The sequence below is a fragment of the Vanacampus margaritifer genome, chromosome 1 (genome assembly GCF_051991255.1).
Source record: "Vanacampus margaritifer isolate UIUO_Vmar chromosome 1, RoL_Vmar_1.0, whole genome shotgun sequence".
Taxonomy (NCBI): Eukaryota; Metazoa; Chordata; class Actinopteri; order Syngnathiformes; family Syngnathidae; genus Vanacampus; species Vanacampus margaritifer.
The window spans coordinates 11,557,143-11,575,310 of NC_135432.1; the positions used below are offsets into that span (position 1 = coordinate 11,557,143).

An 18,168-nucleotide genomic window follows, 5' to 3' on the forward strand; every position below is an offset into this window, starting at 1 on the left:
ACCTTTACTCAGATGTGCAAGTAAACAGATGAAGTTACTCCTTCGATGGATTTCACTTCATTTAATGTGTTGAAATATTTATGCTATCACTCTGTTATTGCTCATGAAAAACATGATCACGTGGTTGTATGATTCAAAATATGTTTAGAAACGTGTTATAATAAATTAAGTATTTTACTCATATTTTTGTACAGTTTAGTTTCAATTCTGTCTCATTTTCTCCCTCCAGCGCAGATAGCCAGTAGACACAAGAGGAGGGAGCGTTCCAAAGCTCTGTTGGACAGCACAAACAAGATGATGATGTCAAGAAGAAGATTTTCGCTCAACTTTTGTCACATGCCCAAGCGTGTTTCTTTATAGGGGCTTCTTGAATGACAACTGTTTGTGTGAACATCGAAGAAAAAAAATAGAACGTGCACAGCCCGTCCCTGTTAAGGTGAATTTGGCAGCACTCCTTCATATTAAGTGCCAACTATGATTTGTCTTTGATGCAAATACATGAAGAGGTTTGAGATTCAAATCAAATCAAAATTCTTCTATTAAACTATGTTTTTGGTAGTATTTTTTGTTTGGCCAAAATATTTATAATTTTAAACTCCGCAGTGGTAAAGCTTCATCTTTCTTATATTTCTAATCACAGACTTTTAGATTTTTTATTTTTATTTTTTTAATCGCCCCTGGACGCCCTCATCATTTTTCTTGGAGCTTTTCATCTGCTTGTGTTCCTCTGGCTGTCTGCCATTCGGCCTCCCTCATCTCTCACTACACTTGTCCCACTTACACACTTCCCTCCCCCTTGCTCACATCCTTGTCCACCTTTTCACATCATACTGGTTCCCTGAGAGGCTTCACCCTGGCGGGCACCATTCCAGTCAAAGGGGAGGAGGACTTTCTGACACTGGCCGCTTCGCGCCTCAGCCGCAGGAAGCGTGTGATTGGCGCCGCCGTAGGAGTAGCCATGGTTTTAATTCTACTCGTGGCCATTCCCCTGCTGGTCCACACAACCAAAGGAGGAAGCGCGGGAAGCGAAGGGAGCCATTATGAAATGCTCGGAAGCTGCAGGATGGTCTGTGATCCCTACGCCACCTCTCAGCCAGGCCAGGAATTAACAGCGGTGTCTCCGCCACCCCAGGATTACTCTGGGAAGAAGATCAGGTCTGGCATCCGGGGACCTCCGGGGATCCCTGGCGCCCCAGGAGCACGAGGGCCCCCTGGGGAGCCAGGCAAGCCTGGACCGCAAGGTCCCCCGGGTCCGGGCCCTGGCGGCTATTCTCCCTCCCTCTACACTCCCAAAATTGCCTTTTATGCAGGGCTCCGCAAGCAGCATGAGGGGAGCGAAGTGCTGAAGTTTGATGACGTGGTAACCAATGTGGGCAACTACTACGAGCCCAGCACTGGCAAATTCACCTGCCCACTGCCTGGCATATATTTCTTCACCTATCATGTGCTGATGAGAGGGGGTGACGGCACCAGCATGTGGGCGGACCTGAAGAAGAACGGACTGGTGAGTAAATGTGTGCTTGTGGCTTTGTAGAAGCATGTGGACAATCAATCCATTCATCGACCACTGTTCAGGGTTACGAAGAAGGCAGAGCTTATCCCAGCTGATTGTGTGCAAGAGGCAGCCTATACTCATGATAGGTTGCCAGCGTAAAACATATTTTGTCTGATATGGAATACTTAAAAACAAATACTGAAAAGACAAAATTACTTGTGCAGTTTATTATCTTATGAAAGAGGTCGGATATTTCGACCTGTAGAGATGAAAGCATTTTGGAGGTCTGGCCAAAGCTGGATTTTTAAACCTTCTCATACGCAAAACATCCAGGAAGACGCAGTGTACGTTTACATGGAGTCAATAACCCTTTTAAAACCCAAATTTTGGCACTGTTCGGGTTTTGAAAGACCATGTAAACACCCGCATAAAACCTGAATATGCGCTTATTCTGTTTTTTAAAAACCTGAAAAAGACCTCTGAGCTACCCCTTTTCTAACCCGAATATTTGTTCATATAAACACATTTGGAATGCCTCGATTGAATGGTGCATTGGTTTGTCTTATGCACATGCTCTATTCACATGGAATCTTGGTCTTTGGACTGGAGTGTAGGAATGACTGGAATGCGCAGCGCCATCCCACTTATTAAACAAGTCTCACCTGAAAACATTGATTCCTCTGCAGCTTTTTCACGTTATTTTTGGTCTCTACGGCGAAAATGCCGCTGTGTGTATCTATACACACATACGTGTGTATAAATAAGTCCATGTTTCTGGTGCGCAACCCACCAGAAATACTCAAGCAGAGGGTAAACGCAGCAAAGAACCACACTTTTGGACTACTTTATTTAGCATGGAGAGTGAAATGAATATAATGTCTTTTATTGACTGTAGAAAATTAAAAGCCCAAAATACGTCTATTTGCGTAATGACGTTGTCCATGTGTTGCGGTTTTGATTGGGTTTTCCAATAAGAAAGAAAGAAAGAAAGAAAGAACGAAAGAAAAAAAAAAGCAAGCTGTGGCCTATCAGTGAGGTTTCCAAGGTGATGTTGATGGTGGGCGGAGTAAACGCATGTGTAAATGCATGCAATCAACTTCACACCTCCACTTTTCATAGCTGTCACTTCTTATGTGTTCTAATTAAACAAAGGCGGTTGCGATTCACTATTGAAGGTACAAAAACACACCGGAGGCGGGTATAGAAAATCAAATGTGAATTGATCAATTACACCAGTCAATCAGAGGACACATATAGAGACAGAGGAACATTCGCACTCTCACTGACTCAAATTGACACAGTGACTACCGCCATTGAGCTGGAATCATTCCAATGCTGCCCGTACAAAAGGCACGCGTACACTATCAGTGACCTAATAGATGTGTTTACTACATACTCTGTACTAGTGACCCATGTTCAGCAACAACATTGAACTCCTCACATTCAGAGCACACTTCACGTAGCAATTGGCCATATGACAGACGAGAATTGAATGAGCAATCTTTTCCCCTCATTAAAGGGGGATTCATAGAGTCTGAAGTTGCCTGCCTGTCACCTGTATTTGCATTTGTGCGTGTGCGTTGGCTAAACGACAAGTGGCAGAACGCAGCCGTCACCAAAAGGAACAGTCTAATTAGAGAGGATCACACATCGAGCTTGATTATCGGCTAAACAGAAGTGCAAAAGAGCATCGCAGGAACGTCCATCACGACGCCGTCCAGTCAGTTGGCACCTCGGCTAAATTAATAATTAATGCAAAATTGACAGTCCACTCATCCACTCGTGCATTCCCCAGACACTAATTAAAGATAGAGAGGGATGAGTGCGTGGTGGGGTGTAGGGTGTGTGCGAGGGAGGAGAATAAGAGGCAGGATATCTCACTATAATGTCGTTAGAAGACTCCAAATTCAGAAAAAAAGAAAAAGAAAAGAAAAAGAAAAAAGAAAACTCAAAATTCAGGAAAGCATTAGTCATGCAAGCGCATTTACTCAAATCTCCCCTGAAATCAAAAAAGTCATGATTGAAACGCCGGTATGTGCTCATAACTGTTTTGTGAGTCTGACCATTGCAGATAATAGAAATGTTGGAAATCATTTCTCCTCATCATCTTTTTGAAAGGAAAAGCACTTGAGCACATGAGCAAATATACGTCGAGTGGCCTATCTAATGTCCTATATTGTCATTCAAGTCATCTTCACCTGCTAAATAATTGAACCATTTTAGATTAGATCCTGCACTATAGTTTCCCACTGTAAATTCCCCACACCCACTTGTTCATTGATTCTCCATTAATTATATTTTCATTCAACTCAATTATTTAACTGCACCGAGGTCCGTCTGACACCCGTCACGTGGCCTCTTTAAACAGTTCCGTTAATAGAGCGCTTGCCTAACAGGGCTTGACAGAAAGCGAGCAGCTCGTGGGGAAAGAAAGAGGGGTATGAGAGGCAGTCAAAGCTGCAAAGTACTTGATCATATTTGGTGATAGTAAAGCCCACAGGCTGCTGTGTGCCTGGGGTGGCGGCTAGGGTTTAAAAAATGGTCACCAGGTTGGATTGCAAAGTGTAAAATCAAACGCCTTATAGTTTGTTAGTCTTTTTTTTTTTTTTTACCGGCAAATGTGCTTGGATTTTATTTGTTGCCTGACCACCACAAAATCCTCTTCACCCCCCACCCCCTGCAATACCATTTGCATTCTAACCTTCATACCATGACAGACACACAAGTGAGAATGAATGAAATACAAGCACCTTGACATGACAAGCACAAGCTGAGATGTCCACTCGGAGTATATGAGAGGGAAAACGAAAAAAAAAAAAAAAGGGAGTTGACGGGAATAAGGGGGTGATGCAGAAGAAGATGGATGACTTCACGGAGGTGTGGAGACAGTGGGCCGCTAGACGAGGCATCGGGGAGGCTGGCAGCGAAGGCCAGGACGGGTTCGGGCACGATGACCAAGCGACGCACGCTCGGCACGTCTCGGCTTGACAGGTCGTCAAGGTCGGCCACAGGTAGACAGAAAAGAGTTCTGCGTTTTGCACTTTTACTGGATAGTCGAAAAGAAAATCGCAATCTTTTGAGCATTTTATCCCCATAGTCCAAACTGCTGCCGTCATTGGAACAACCCGGAAATTATAAGCACAAAATGTATAGAAAATAAAATTCAGACTAGTGTCACAAAAGCCAAAAGTCAGAGTTTTCACCCTTCAATTTAATCGCCGAGTATATAATTGTCCCCTTAGCTCTCTGCAGCCATTCAACTTTTTTTTCCCGCATGCTTTTTGTGTCAGGTAATCAATCAGCAGAATGAGTGATGATGAGACCAGACTTGCTAGGGAGAGTCATCATCATTGATGGGTCATGGATCTTCCAGTACGACCCACAGACCAAATACCAAAGCCTTCAGCTGAAGACTTCGACACCGCCAAGACCGAAGAAAGCAACATAGTTAGAATTCCAAAATCAAAGTCATGTTGAGCGTATGTGAGGGGCATCGTCTACTGTCAGTTCTTGCCACAGATCTTGTGTAAGTTTCCCCCCACTCTTTGACTAGTTCAAGGGGGTCATCAAGGGAATGTGTTTTGAAGACATGGATGACATCAAGATGGCCGTGATGACTGAGCTATGGAGGATCCTGGATGAATCCTTCTAGGAGTGTGTGGCGACAGAAAGTGGCACAGAAGGCAGGAGAAGGTTGTTGGGGTAAACTTGAAAAAGTTCGATTTGAAATGCATTTTTTGTGACACCAGGCCTGGAACTTTTTTTTATGATGATGACAGTTTGGCTCTGGAACGGATTATTTCTATTTCCAATATTATTTAAGAGGAATTATCAACCAGTGCTCCAGAATATACTATTATGAGCCCTTACAAGCCCAAATGTAATGTGCTTTATTGTGCCATTATTCAATAAAATCACTCAGAGAACACTGCAGAAAATAAATATTTGTTTAGTTATTATTAATCACAGAGCACTACTCTGAACAAAATGCTACTAAGGTCTCGCGAGGACAGCGTGTGTGTGTGTGTGTGTGTGTGTGTGTGTGTGTGTGTGTGTTACAAAAGGTTGGTAATGTGATGCCCGCATCTTAGGAGGATGTGCTGACTGCGGCGGGGCTTCCATGGGATTCCCATAGATCCAATATCTATTACATTCCCTAAATCCCCACTCTGTGAGCCCGACATGCTCACACCTCAATCTAACTTTCACAAATCATTGCAGCCTGACAGGGATTGAGGGTCTGGGGATTTGTGATTGAAGAGCATGGATGGGTCTTGCTTCAGTAGCCGGCATGTTGGTGACGTGACAATCAACCTGCCAGGCAATGAAATGATCATGTTGATGTCAAGCCGTCATAAGCTATGCGAGCTGTGACGACTGTTCGAAATGACATGTTTATGACATTTAAGGATTTTAATACAAATTCTGCCTGAAAAAAAAGAGAGGAAAACAGGAGGTTTTCCCATGAGGGCAGCAGTCAGTTCAGGAAAAGGTTCTCTCTTCTTATCCAGGAAATGATATTGTGGGGAATGTAGCATTGTTTTTTCCTGAATCTGGGAGGGACTAGTTTCTAAAGCAAAGAAGTAACCAACGCAGACTCATCTGCCAAATTTAATTTAAAATGACCTTTTTTTTTTTATTCAAGCAGTGGGGGATTCAATTGTGGCCAACAATGCACAAACAAAAATGCTAATTTGAGGCCAGGAAATAGTCATTTGTGGCGATGAACTAGGTACGTGCACACGAAATACACAAAGTAGCTTTAGCTCCATACAAGACAGTTGGATAGGCAACCTGAGGATAAAATTTGAGGCTGGGGATCTTAAGACAATGAACGGAATCCAGTACTGCAGTCTGACCTAATTGTATTTTATTTTTTTGTATGAGCAAAGAAATTCACAAAAGCCTACCATAGCAGGTTATTGACGAGAACTGAATAAGAAAACACGTGTTAACGTGCACTCCATATGATTACCCAGGTGTCTAATTTATTCACTCTAGTACAGTGATTAAGTAAAGGCATAATAATAAATTATTCGATACAATTTTTGTTAAGGCTTCTACCATTGTGTGTAATTAATTATAGCATAACTAAGCACATGATTGACTTTTCCATGAACCTCACATGCATTATTTTGTGATGGGGGAGGAAGGAGCTGGAGAAAACTGGCATGTTATAACAGTAGAACGCTTAGTGGTTAGAATCTAACCACTAGTCTACTGGGCTGCTCGGAGAAACAATATAAAAATATTATTTAAAAATAACAATTGAGAAAGGATCATACTTCATCTGTCCTTCCTTCCTTTCCTCAGTCTCTCCTTTGGTCTCTTGAGGTCTCCCTGATTTGTTGGAATTTAGACGTTTCTGGGGTTGGTGAAGGACTCTGATTGGTGGCCCGGTGGGTGGTGGGTGGTGTCTGGTCGGTGCTGGATTTCACTTTCCTTTCTTTTCTTTGATCCTTCCTCGGGTCTCCTGACGGCCTCACGACTCTGACTGGAAGTGTTCGGTTTAGGTGAATGGTATGGGATTTTTTAATAGGTTTTAGGTGAACTAATGAATACACACACACTCACACGCACGCACGCACGCACACACACACACACATACTCACCCACATACAAAATATACTGTATATATATTTTTTTAATAAAAAAAAAAAAAGAGCAATGATGATGACATGTCAAATCGGTAAAATTACCGAATGAACAATACTGAGCTCTCCAGAAAAAAAGAAAAAAAAAAGAGAAAGGATCATACTACTCAGAAAGGGCCCAATCATGTCTGATCTTGGAAGCTAAGCAGGATCAGACTTAGTTAGTACTTGGAATGAGTGACCAACTGGCTATTCGCTAACCCAACCTCATGAAGGGCCAAACCTAGATTAGCAGTTGAGTTGGAGTCAGGTAGGACATCTAACCAGGAAAACCTTGGCCAAAAATAGCCACATGAATATGTTACAGGTGAAATCTAATTAGCCTTAAAAATAAGGTCCAAGATCTCTTCTTCTATGAGTGGAAACGCCACCCGAGTTGCACGTACTATTCACAAGAGTTCCTCTCTTGCCGGGCATCTACGACCAAGACAATCTTGCTGTCCATTATGAAGCATAACACCGAGTGGCAGGTAATAGCAATCTGGGATATGGTTCATGCTACAGACACTTGGCGTAATCCTTCGGCTCCCAACGGAGAAGGACAATCTGTTCAATAAATAATCAATTTGCGCACACGCACACACATGGTCAAGTGAAGCCCACTCTCCAGCCCTTCCTTAACCGTCTTCCTATGTGTTGCGGTCCCTTCGGTGAGTTTAACAGCTACTTTTCTATTGTCTTGGCTCTAAGAGGTCAGTATATCACAGTGAATGAATCCTGTCAGTTTTATTACCCGTGGAGCGCAGCGCCACAGATGAAAACAAGACTTCATATAGCCCTCGCATCTCTCTGGTCTCACAAAATAGCCTTGCTTGATCAGTCCGTGATGCTGGACCCCCCCCTCCTCCTCCCCCCTCCCCCCAGACCCTTGTTCTTTTTCTACACTTTGCTTTCTTTCAACTCAAGAGGCTCTGCTTGTATACAAAACGACTATGCAACTGTGGTTTCGGAGTAGTCCCAGGTGAGCTTTTAATGAAAGGGCGGAGACTGCCAATGGCGAGCCCTAGGGGTTCTTGCCGCTTGATTTGTAGCCCACACCTTGCTTGGGGATCAACAGTGTGCTAGATCAGTCTGCATACTCTACTGCATTCATATCAAACACCTCTGTTGACTTCCTGTTTTAATTCCCACCCCCCCATGCTCTCGGACTGTGTGGTGTATTCATTGTGTTATTGCTACAAACACAACAACTCCAGCGGAAGCATCAATTCATTTCTTGCATATTGGTGAAAATCCTTTTTTTACCTTTCTTTTTTTTGCTGTAAAGAATTCCCACACTAAGAGATAAGAATCTGCTGCAGTTTAATGGGGTGAAAGTGTTCCCTGTCTGCCGCCGCTTGGCCAAAAATAATGAGCAGGATGACATATGCCTGACATTGATAGGATGTCACCACCAAAGCATCAGTGTCAGGCGCAGCCAAAGATGCAAATGTGATATTGGCTGTCACGAAACACGTCAAGCACAACAACAATTTAACCTTTATTCATGGCTGAGTAAATGGATTGCTGGACGAATTCCTGAGGATTATAGTGCCTGTTTAAATATATTCACTCACTTTGTATTGGCTCGTTTTTGTATTTTTAGGTACAATGTCCTACAATACAAAATAAGCAAAAATAAACAAGCTTTTCCTATATATTAACTCATTCACTGCCATTGACGGCTATAGACGTCAAAAATTCATTTGAACTATTTCTATTAGTTTAACATTTTGTCCCCACTTTTATTAACAAGAGTATGAAAATCTAGAAAAGAATATTGTACATTTAGAACAGATATAATATGAACTATTGAAGTCATGCAATTAATTACAATTAAACATTTTAATCGCCTGACGGGATTTAAAAAAAGAAAAGATTATTAAAAATTAGGGGCGTTAGGTGATGAAATTTTTTAATCGTAATTGAATCGCATGACTTCACTAGTTAACTCACGATTAAACACAAATGTTATATCTGTTCTAAATGTACAATAAAAAAAAATCTAGGTTTTCATACTCTTGTTAACAAAAGTGGAAACAAATGTTAAACTAATAGAAATAGTTCAAATTAATTTTTGACGTCTATAGCCGTCAATGGCAGCGAGTGAGTTCATGTAGCCTCACTTCACTATTTCCTGCCTGGCTTTGGAAATTCACAATGGGATGTGATTATAAAAGTGGGTAGTCCAGATAAATGGTTACAGCAAATATATATCGAGTTTCATCAAAATAGTAGCGGCAGCATTACTAAAGTAGCATGAGCACTATAAACAAGCCGGCATTGGCCACAGCTGCTACATTGATAGGATGGCTTATTTCCAGCCGTAGTTTCAGGTGGCTTGGTTTCTTAAAAATAAAATTATTGGTGCTAAATAGTTTTTGAACATATCCTTTCACTCACGTACTACCATCAAATTGCATGTAGAGTTTTGGTTGTAGTTTGGTTGCAGATTATACTCCACAGCTGCCATGGAGATGTGTACGGTTCGTCTGCGTGGTGACAGAGATTGAATGGTCCCTACGCAGACGAACACTCAGCTAGACATAAGGCCGCTGATTGCTGACATATGTCCAGTGACTGCGGCTTCTACACCAGAATTATTGAGGAGACGTTTGAGATGCAATGGTTTCATGAATTCAAACACTTTTTCATTCGACCACCAGGAATATAATAGTTTGGGATTTAGCATTACGGTTAGTTTCTGCGTTTAAAAAAAAATAAAAAATACGTTTTTAAAGCAGGTTTGTTAGATTTCATGTTTTAGTTTAATTTGTATTAGTTTCATTTTTATATGTATAAGGAGTATGTGTCCAAGTGCAAGATAAAAATAAAAGGTTACAATTAGCATTGCGTAATAAAGTAAACTACAATTCCCAAACCATTGTTTGACCTTTCTTCTTCTGTACAGTAGCAGTATACAGTAGCACAGTAGATAACCCCGAAAACTCATATTTTAAATTAAATGACAACAAAGGACACTTTATCTATATAGTCAGCTTTAGTTATTTTTCTAAATGTTGAACTGTAATTTAATTTAGTTTTCGCTTTTCTTTCATTTTTACTTTCCATCCATCCATCCATCCATTTTCCGAACCGCTTATTGTTTAAAAACAAAAACAAAAAAACCCTAATTAAATCAGTTTTAGATATTTTGTTTTTTTTCATTAACTATAATAACCTCACTAACCAACACACTGTGCCTTGGGCTCATCCTCTTTCAAACTCCAAATAAGACCCAATTTGCTTCCTTCCTTTCCTTAGTCTCTCTTTTGGTCTCTTGAGGTCTCCCTAATTTGTTGGAATTTAAATGTTTCTGGATTTGGTGAAAGACCCTGGTTGGTAACCCGGTGGGTAGTAGGTAATGTCTGGTCGGTGCTGGATTTCACTTTCCTTTCTTTGATCCTTCCTCGGGTCTCCTGACAACCTCACGACTCTAGCTCTTTGACTGCCAAAAAACGTTAAATAACGTTTAGTAAAATCCTATGGAGGAGTGCCAAAGACGTTAAAAGACGTTTGTTTCTCAAAACAGAGGTGAAACTAACCATTTTCTATTGTTGATTACTGAAAAACGGAATAAGGTAGAAACAAATATACTTATTTTTTCTGATGAAAGATGAGAGTCCAATCTTTCATTTGGTAGTATGTGTGTTTCCATAGTCCAAACACATAATTTTCTGTGGATCTTGAAAGATCAGTCAAAATGCTTAAATCGGCTGGCACCCACGGCATCCCTTTTCTGAAAACGTCTGGCAGTCAAAGAGTTAACTGGTTTCTGAAGTATTCGGTTTGGGTGAACGGTATGGGATTTTTAATAGGTTTTAGGTGAACTAATGAGTACACACACACATGCACAAGCACGTACTCACCCACATACAAAATTTTAAAAATAAATACATAAATAAATTTAAAAAAGAGAGAGAGAGAAATCGGTAAAATTACCGAATGAACAATACTGAGTTCTCCCGGAAAAAAACAAAAAAACAACAACAAAAAGAAAAAAAAATTGACCCAATTTGATATCCTGTAGCTCGAGTCATACAGTATTTTGCCATGGGCCTACAAATGCAGCATTGTGGTCAGGCCAGCCTTCACTTGCTCCACTCGACATTTAGCCTCTTTAGTTTTATTACTTAAATCATTTTCCTGATTCACACTTTTCTGTGCAGACTGTCGCAATGATAATAGTTTGGTGGAACTCTTACTTCCATCTCTTGCCGTCACATATCGCTATTAGAGTATGTGATACTTATGGTGCCTTGCGCTTTTAAATGCTATGCACGGCTACCCAGAGGCACTTCGTTTTGTCAAAGTCTTAACTTAATTTGTATCGCTCTTCATTTTCTTGTCATCGGTTGATAAGATATTTTCCATCTGCACTACTCATTAGGATCTCAGCTGAGCTTGGGTGAGAGAAGGGGCCTACTATGCATAAGTAGTCAGACGATCACAGGGCACACATAGACATACAAGCCCTCACATTCACACCTATAGACTCAACTCAACTCTTATAGAGTACTACAGTTGCAACAAAGTTCTGCTAGATCAAACATAAAATGCAATAAATAAAACTAGTTTTACGCCCTCTTGCACAGGCTACGTGTGAGGTTGTTTGTAATGAGAGCGAGAAACCAGATTGAAGTCTCCACTGACAAATATGAGGGTGCCGGAAAGCTGAAATTGTAATCAAGCCATCACAGCACAGCATGTGATGTCACTGCAGGGGCTGAACTAGAATAGGATCATTAAAAACTAAATAAATAAATCAATAAATAACAGAAAGAATGGTTCAAATCTCCTGCCCCAAGTGTAAGTGTACATTTTTTTAGGTCAGTTTTTGAATTTACAGTTTTATTTTATTTACTGTTGTTTTGTGGGAAACACTACTTCACTTTTATGTTTTTATGCAGGATCGTGAGTGATCGGCGGCAACAATGAATACACAGAGACTGATATACTGTGCTAGAATAATTGTGTCCATTATTCCCCGCTAACAGCAATCAACACACTTCAACGCTAAGCAGCATAATATAATCATCATCAGCGCTTACCTTGACACTAGACCGGAGAGCCGACGGTCCGGGTAGAACGAGCTGCAAAACGGCTGGGCGAATGTACGCTTCCCTCAGCTGACTCTACCCAAACCGCGCGCCGCTCCGTCTTTTATTCGTTAACAAGTAGGGATGAGCGTGAGAAGCCGGGCTGGCCAAGCCCTCTTCCAGGCACCCTTTCTATGAGTCGTGTCCTGCTTCGAAAACATGTTTCAGAAATAGGGAGGACTGCAGGTGTCCTGCCTCGAAAACATGTTTTTGAAATAGGGAGGACTGCAGTATAAACAAGGCATTCAACTGAAAGAGTTCCCAGGCTCGATTCTGCCAACAGTTCAGCCTTATATAAGAGGTTACATGAGGACATATCAAACCATGGTTATTTTCCATTCAACTGTCTAACTTTTTATTCTGTGTTTTCATTTCGTGATGTACATTTTTTGACATGGCATCATTTTCTGAATGACAATAAATCTGAGTCTGGGACACTTTGGAAGCGCAATACGCAATACAATTTTGCGCTAAGCTCGGAAAGAACGCTACAAAGACTAATGAACCGTTTCAAATTGCTGTTGGATTAACTTAGTATCCGTGTAAAACGTTTTAAGGACAACAGCGTTCCTGAGAGACAAAGACAGAGAAACATGTACTTTGTATGGATGTAGATCACCGAGTGTCAGTAAAGACAATAATTGAGAGAATAAGTGTTCAGTTTGAAACCAGTGTGGGAAATGTTCCAAAAGAGATTTTGTCAGCCCTCTTCAAATTGTGTGCTAGTGATGGCCTATCCTCATAACTTTCTCCACATGGAAAGCAACAGCATTTTTGCTGTTACCCATAAAGCACACTAACAGAAATCCTGTTTCCCCGTCAATCGAGGCATGTGTACTTAAACATCAAGAACGAGTAAACCCAATTAAATGTGTTAGCAAACAAGTAAAGATCCACTGCCTCTGGGTCAATAAGCCCCAAGCTCGCACACGGCATGCAAATGGGAAGCTGTCTGGCTTTTGGTACCGACCACTCAATATCATGCATATCGAGGATCATACTGTAAGCAACGGGTCAATAGCAGCTGCGCTATTGATGCTGCTGCTCTCCTCCGCTCTTGTTATCTTGGGCGATGTCGCTTATCTCCAAATCCTAATCATACCCCTCCCCCCCAACCCCCCTACCATAGCAGATCAATACAAAAAAAGACCGTCTGTGTTCTGTCCATCTCTGGTGGGGTCACAGGTCACCGAGCTTTCCATCTGTTTATACGCCGTGACCGTCGATCCTAAAAAGCGACATTGTCATACTTAGGTATGAGTCATCAATAATTGAACGTGAGCAAAAAGGGGACGGAAGATTGACGTACGGTTCATTTTGAGAAGCCGCTGAGCGCACGGAGCTGTTGAAAAAGTGATGAATTTAGATGTTCCTGGGGTTGGTGAAGGACTCTGGTTGGTGGCCCGGTGGGTGGTGTCTGGTCGGTGCTGGATTTCACTTTCCTTTCTTTTCTTTGGTTCTTCCTCGGGTCTCCTGACGGCCTCACGACTCTGGCTGGAAGTGTTCGGTTTAGGTGAACGGTATGGGATTTTTAATAGGTTTTAGGTGAACTAATGAATACATACTCACCCACATTCAAAATAAAATAAATAAATAAATAAAAATAAGAGAGCGAGAGCAATGATGATGACATGTCAAATCGGTGCTGGATTTCACTTTCCTTTATTTTCTTTGGTCCTTCCTCGGGTCTCCTGACGGCCTCACGACTGGCTGGAAGTGTTCGGTTTAGGTGAACGGTATGAAATCGATTCGGCCGCATATCGAATATATATATATATATATATATATATATATATATATATATATATATATATATATATATATATATATATATATATATATATATATATGAAAATGGAGGCAGTGTAAAAGTAATATTTTGGTGCAAACCTCTTGAACTAAAGCTCTTTCAATTGCATTATGATTGTTGTACGGTAGTAGGTGATGTCTGGTCGGTGCTGGATTTCACTTTCCTTTCTTTTCTTTGATCCTTCCTCGGGTCTCCTGACAACCTCACGACTCTAGCTGGATTCTGAGGTATTCGGTTTAGGTGAACGGTATGGGACTTTTAATAGGTTTTAGGTGAACTAATGAATACACACTCACATGCACGCACGCACACACGCACACAAGCACATACACGTACTCACCCACATACAAAATATATATATATATATTTTTTTAATTTATTTTTTTTTAAAAGAGAGAGCAATGATGATGACATGTCAAATCGGTAAAATTACCGAATGAACAATACTGAGCTCTCCAGAAAAGGAAAAAAAAAGTGCTGAATTCATTCGCACGTGTGCTCGGTTATATCCGAAATCTAACTGCTTAATACGTGTGTCCTTTGCGGAGTGACAGGTACGAGCCAGCGCCATCGCTCAGGATGCCGATCAGAATTACGACTACGCGTCCAACAGCGTGATCTTGCACTTGGATGTTGGCGACGAGGTGTGTGTGCAGCTAGATGGCGGGAAGGTCCACGGGGGCAACACAAACAAGTACAGCACCTTCTCCGGATTCCTCATCTACCCAGACTGACAATAATCACGGGGACAGAAGAGTAGACTTGTCATACAGAAGAGACACACAACTCAACACACATGCATGGAGACCTATGCACACATGCAAACACACGCGCACAAACATCAATATAATCATAATAAATGAGTGGTTGGGGGATAGAAAAGGGAAAATTACAATGGCGTTGATTTATATGGGGGACATTTAACAACCTCCTTTGTGGCTCTAAAATATACAAAACATTCTAATGTGATACATATGAACTTGAAATGCGTATCAAAACAACACCATTGCTCGGATTGTTTGTTATGCAATAATTGTGTTCATAAAGAAAATCATGTTCTTTGTACTGACCTGCGAAGTATTTAATTCAACATTTCTGCTCTCTGTTAACTCATTCACTGCCATTGACGGCTATAGACGTCCAAAATTCATGTGAACTATTTCTATTAGTTTAAGATTCCCCCCCCCCCCCTACTTTTGTTAACAAGAGTAATAAAAAATATATATTGTACATTTAGACCAGGTATAAAATTTGTGATTAATCATGAGCGAACTATTGAAGTCATGCGAATGATTACAATAAAACATTTTGACGCCCTAATTTTAATAATGTTTTCTTTTATTGAAAAAATATTATTTTAAAAATGAAAAGATTATTAAAAATTTGGTTTTTGAAAAAAAGATTATTTAAAAAAAGAAAAGAAAAGATTATTTGAAATTAGGTCGTCAAAATTGTAATTAATCACATTACTTCAATAGTTAACTCACGATTAATCAAAAATGTTATATCTGTTCTAAATTTAATTTAAAGTTTTTTATACTCTTGTTAAAAGTGGAAAAAAATGTAAAAAATGTTAAACTGACAGAAATAGTTCAAATGAATTTTTGACGTCTAAAGCCGTCAATGGCAGTGAATGAGTTAAATATTGGTGCAAAAATACACACCTGAACAAGACCCAATACAATAAGTATATCACAATTATGCCCAAACAAGGATTATAATACAGTGCTAAGTTATGATTGACACTTTTGAAAATGTATTAATTCAACAATATGCTTATTATTGTCGATGCATTTCTCTGCTGTGACTCATAAAGGCAAAAGCATGTTAAATAATACCTTTAACACAGTCAATCAAACATAATATACAGTATTATTATATTTGTAATCACAAACTATTGTGTTGATTTCCTTGTGCAGGTGCACCTTATGCAGCCGTAGATGTGCTTTTATGTTGTTATGTTTAAGGGAAATTAAAACCATTTTTAGAAAGTAAACCCCTGTTGCGTTCGACAAGCCAAAAAGGGTTGAATTAATTTTATATTGTCAGAATGGGGGGGATAATCACCTTTTACAATGTGCAATTGTGTGTGTGTGTGTGTGATGACAATTCAGTGTGTTATTACCAATATTGTTCATGTGTGTGAATGGATACAGTTGATAAATAAGGAAAGGCAGAAGGGACAAACAGTTTTAACCCAAATTAAATGTAAACGGCATCATACTGTGATATCTTTGTTATTTTTTTCATAATCATTTTTTAAGGAGTATGTCGGAATCTCATTGTCTGTCTGCTACGTGCAGTATGTTGAAGAGGCTGGGTAAACAATGACTATTAAACAAATCATCTATGCCTACATCATTTGTGTGGTGTGTTACCGTTGTACATGCGCGTACATGCAATTGTCATACACGTCCGCTCTGCACCACCGCTCCATCTGACTGCAGCATCCAATATACAGCGTGCCCCGGTGGACTTAACAAGCGGAGACCACAGCCACTGCCTTCATGCTTCAACATGGATTTCCAATATGTCTTAAAACACAAACACTAACACCATTATATTGATCTCACTTTATAATATACTCAGGATCTGCAAAATCCAGCCTGTGTATGCCTTTTTAGATGGAACACGATCACAATCAATTGTGCAAAAGCTAAATTGGGTCTGATAAATGAGTGGACGCTTATTAAGGGATGCTGTCAATTTGATCCTTTCCTTAAATTCACAATTTTCTGCACACCACTCATTCATCAATAATTTAAATGCATGTGTTCACTTTTTTTATTCAACCCATTTCAATGTACAAACTTGGAACCACTGGAATTGGTCTTTGTAACTAAAGCGTCACTCACTGGCCTAAACAATAGGTACACCTAGAGAATCAGATGACCAGAAAACAAAAATCTGCCATTGTAAACCTAATAATGCACATTTCTAACTGGCACAGCATTTAAATGTATTTTTTTGTTATGTAAGCCACCAGGCAAACAAACAAAAAAGAATAACTGTAAACTAAATCCACAATAATAAACATGTTGTCTTATCGATTTTCAAAAATATCAATCTAAATGCACATGTCTTTTATTGAGTGGCATTTTGAATGAAATTATTTCTGAGTCAAGTTCATATTTATTGTATTAAGCAGATGTTACAATTAGGGGTGGGAATCTTTGAATGTCTCACGATTCGATTCAAGTTTTTGGGTCTGCGATCCGATTCAGAATCGATGTTCGATTATGAACGATTTTTGATTCAAAATGATTTGATTGACAATGATTTTTGCTTCAATCTATAGATGTGCAAGGAATCGTAATGATCTACTCCAGTCTGACTCGCTAATGCTAATTAGCGCGCTATTCGCGGCACTTTTATCACTCAAAAGAACGGTTCTTTTATTGGAATAACTTGATCATGACTTTTTCCTTCTACTCTCTAATGTGGCTACAACTTATCAGACCGTGTAGAACCATACTGCCCCGAAGTGGCCAAAATGGGTACAACATGAACAGCGCTCCAAATAAAGGCACACACAGACAAAGGCAAGGCAGTATAAAATAATTTAAATAAAATCGTTTTTGGGACATTTAAAATCCATTCTGATTCGTACTAAATGAGAATCGATTTTTTGTCACACCCCTAGTTACAATGCATGTGTTGTTAGAATATAAATAAACATTGGTCGAGCATCAATTGATAGTTTACTATGTCAGAGTGGACAACATCCTAAATTTGACTAATTACAAGTGCATTATGGCATGAAAATTACAGAAATCCGATTTAATTAAATTCCTTATTTTTTTTTATTATTTTCTATCAACATCTTATCTTCATTCTTTCAGCTAAAGTTTGCATAATTGCCGGGCTGGAATTGTTTTTTTCTGAATCTGAATATCCTGCTAGGGCCACATTTAGACGGAGGTAATGCGAGCACCGTACACGTCATCGATAACAGCTGATTTGTGCTGACAGCCCATTAGATTATTGATGTGGTGAGAGGTAGGCTACTTGTAATTATACAAAAAAGCTGATAGCATCTTGGACTTGTATGTAGAGTACACGATCAGGATTTTGCCCATGAGCACGGAGATCATATTGGACGTCTCGGCGGGTTCGCTCAGTCTCTGCTAA

At 40.1% G+C, this 18,168-nt stretch overlaps 1 protein-coding gene across 1 annotated transcript; it reads left to right on the forward strand.

The window, feature by feature from the left end:
• Positions 1 to 809: 809 nt before the first annotated feature.
• c1ql4a (complement component 1, q subcomponent-like 4) lies at positions 810 to 16,395 on the forward strand. The gene is made up of 2 exons (XM_077572469.1): positions 810 to 1,504; positions 14,592 to 16,395. Exons 1-2 carry the CDS (start codon positions 959 to 961, stop codon positions 14,769 to 14,771), a joined length of 726 nt encoding a protein of 241 aa, XP_077428595.1. The 5' UTR covers positions 810 to 958; the 3' UTR covers positions 14,772 to 16,395.
• Positions 16,396 to 18,168: the final 1,773 nt, after the last annotated feature.

Bases quoted from the DNA above. Each gene is read 5' to 3' on its own strand.
- c1ql4a (XM_077572469.1), top strand. From the start codon at position 959: ATGGTTTTAATTCTACTCGTGGCCATTCCCCTGCTGGTCCACACAACC. The intron at 1,505-14,591 runs GTGAGTAAATGT...GCGGAGTGACAG, and splicing joins ACCTGAAGAAGAACGGACTG to GTACGAGCCAGCGCCATCGC.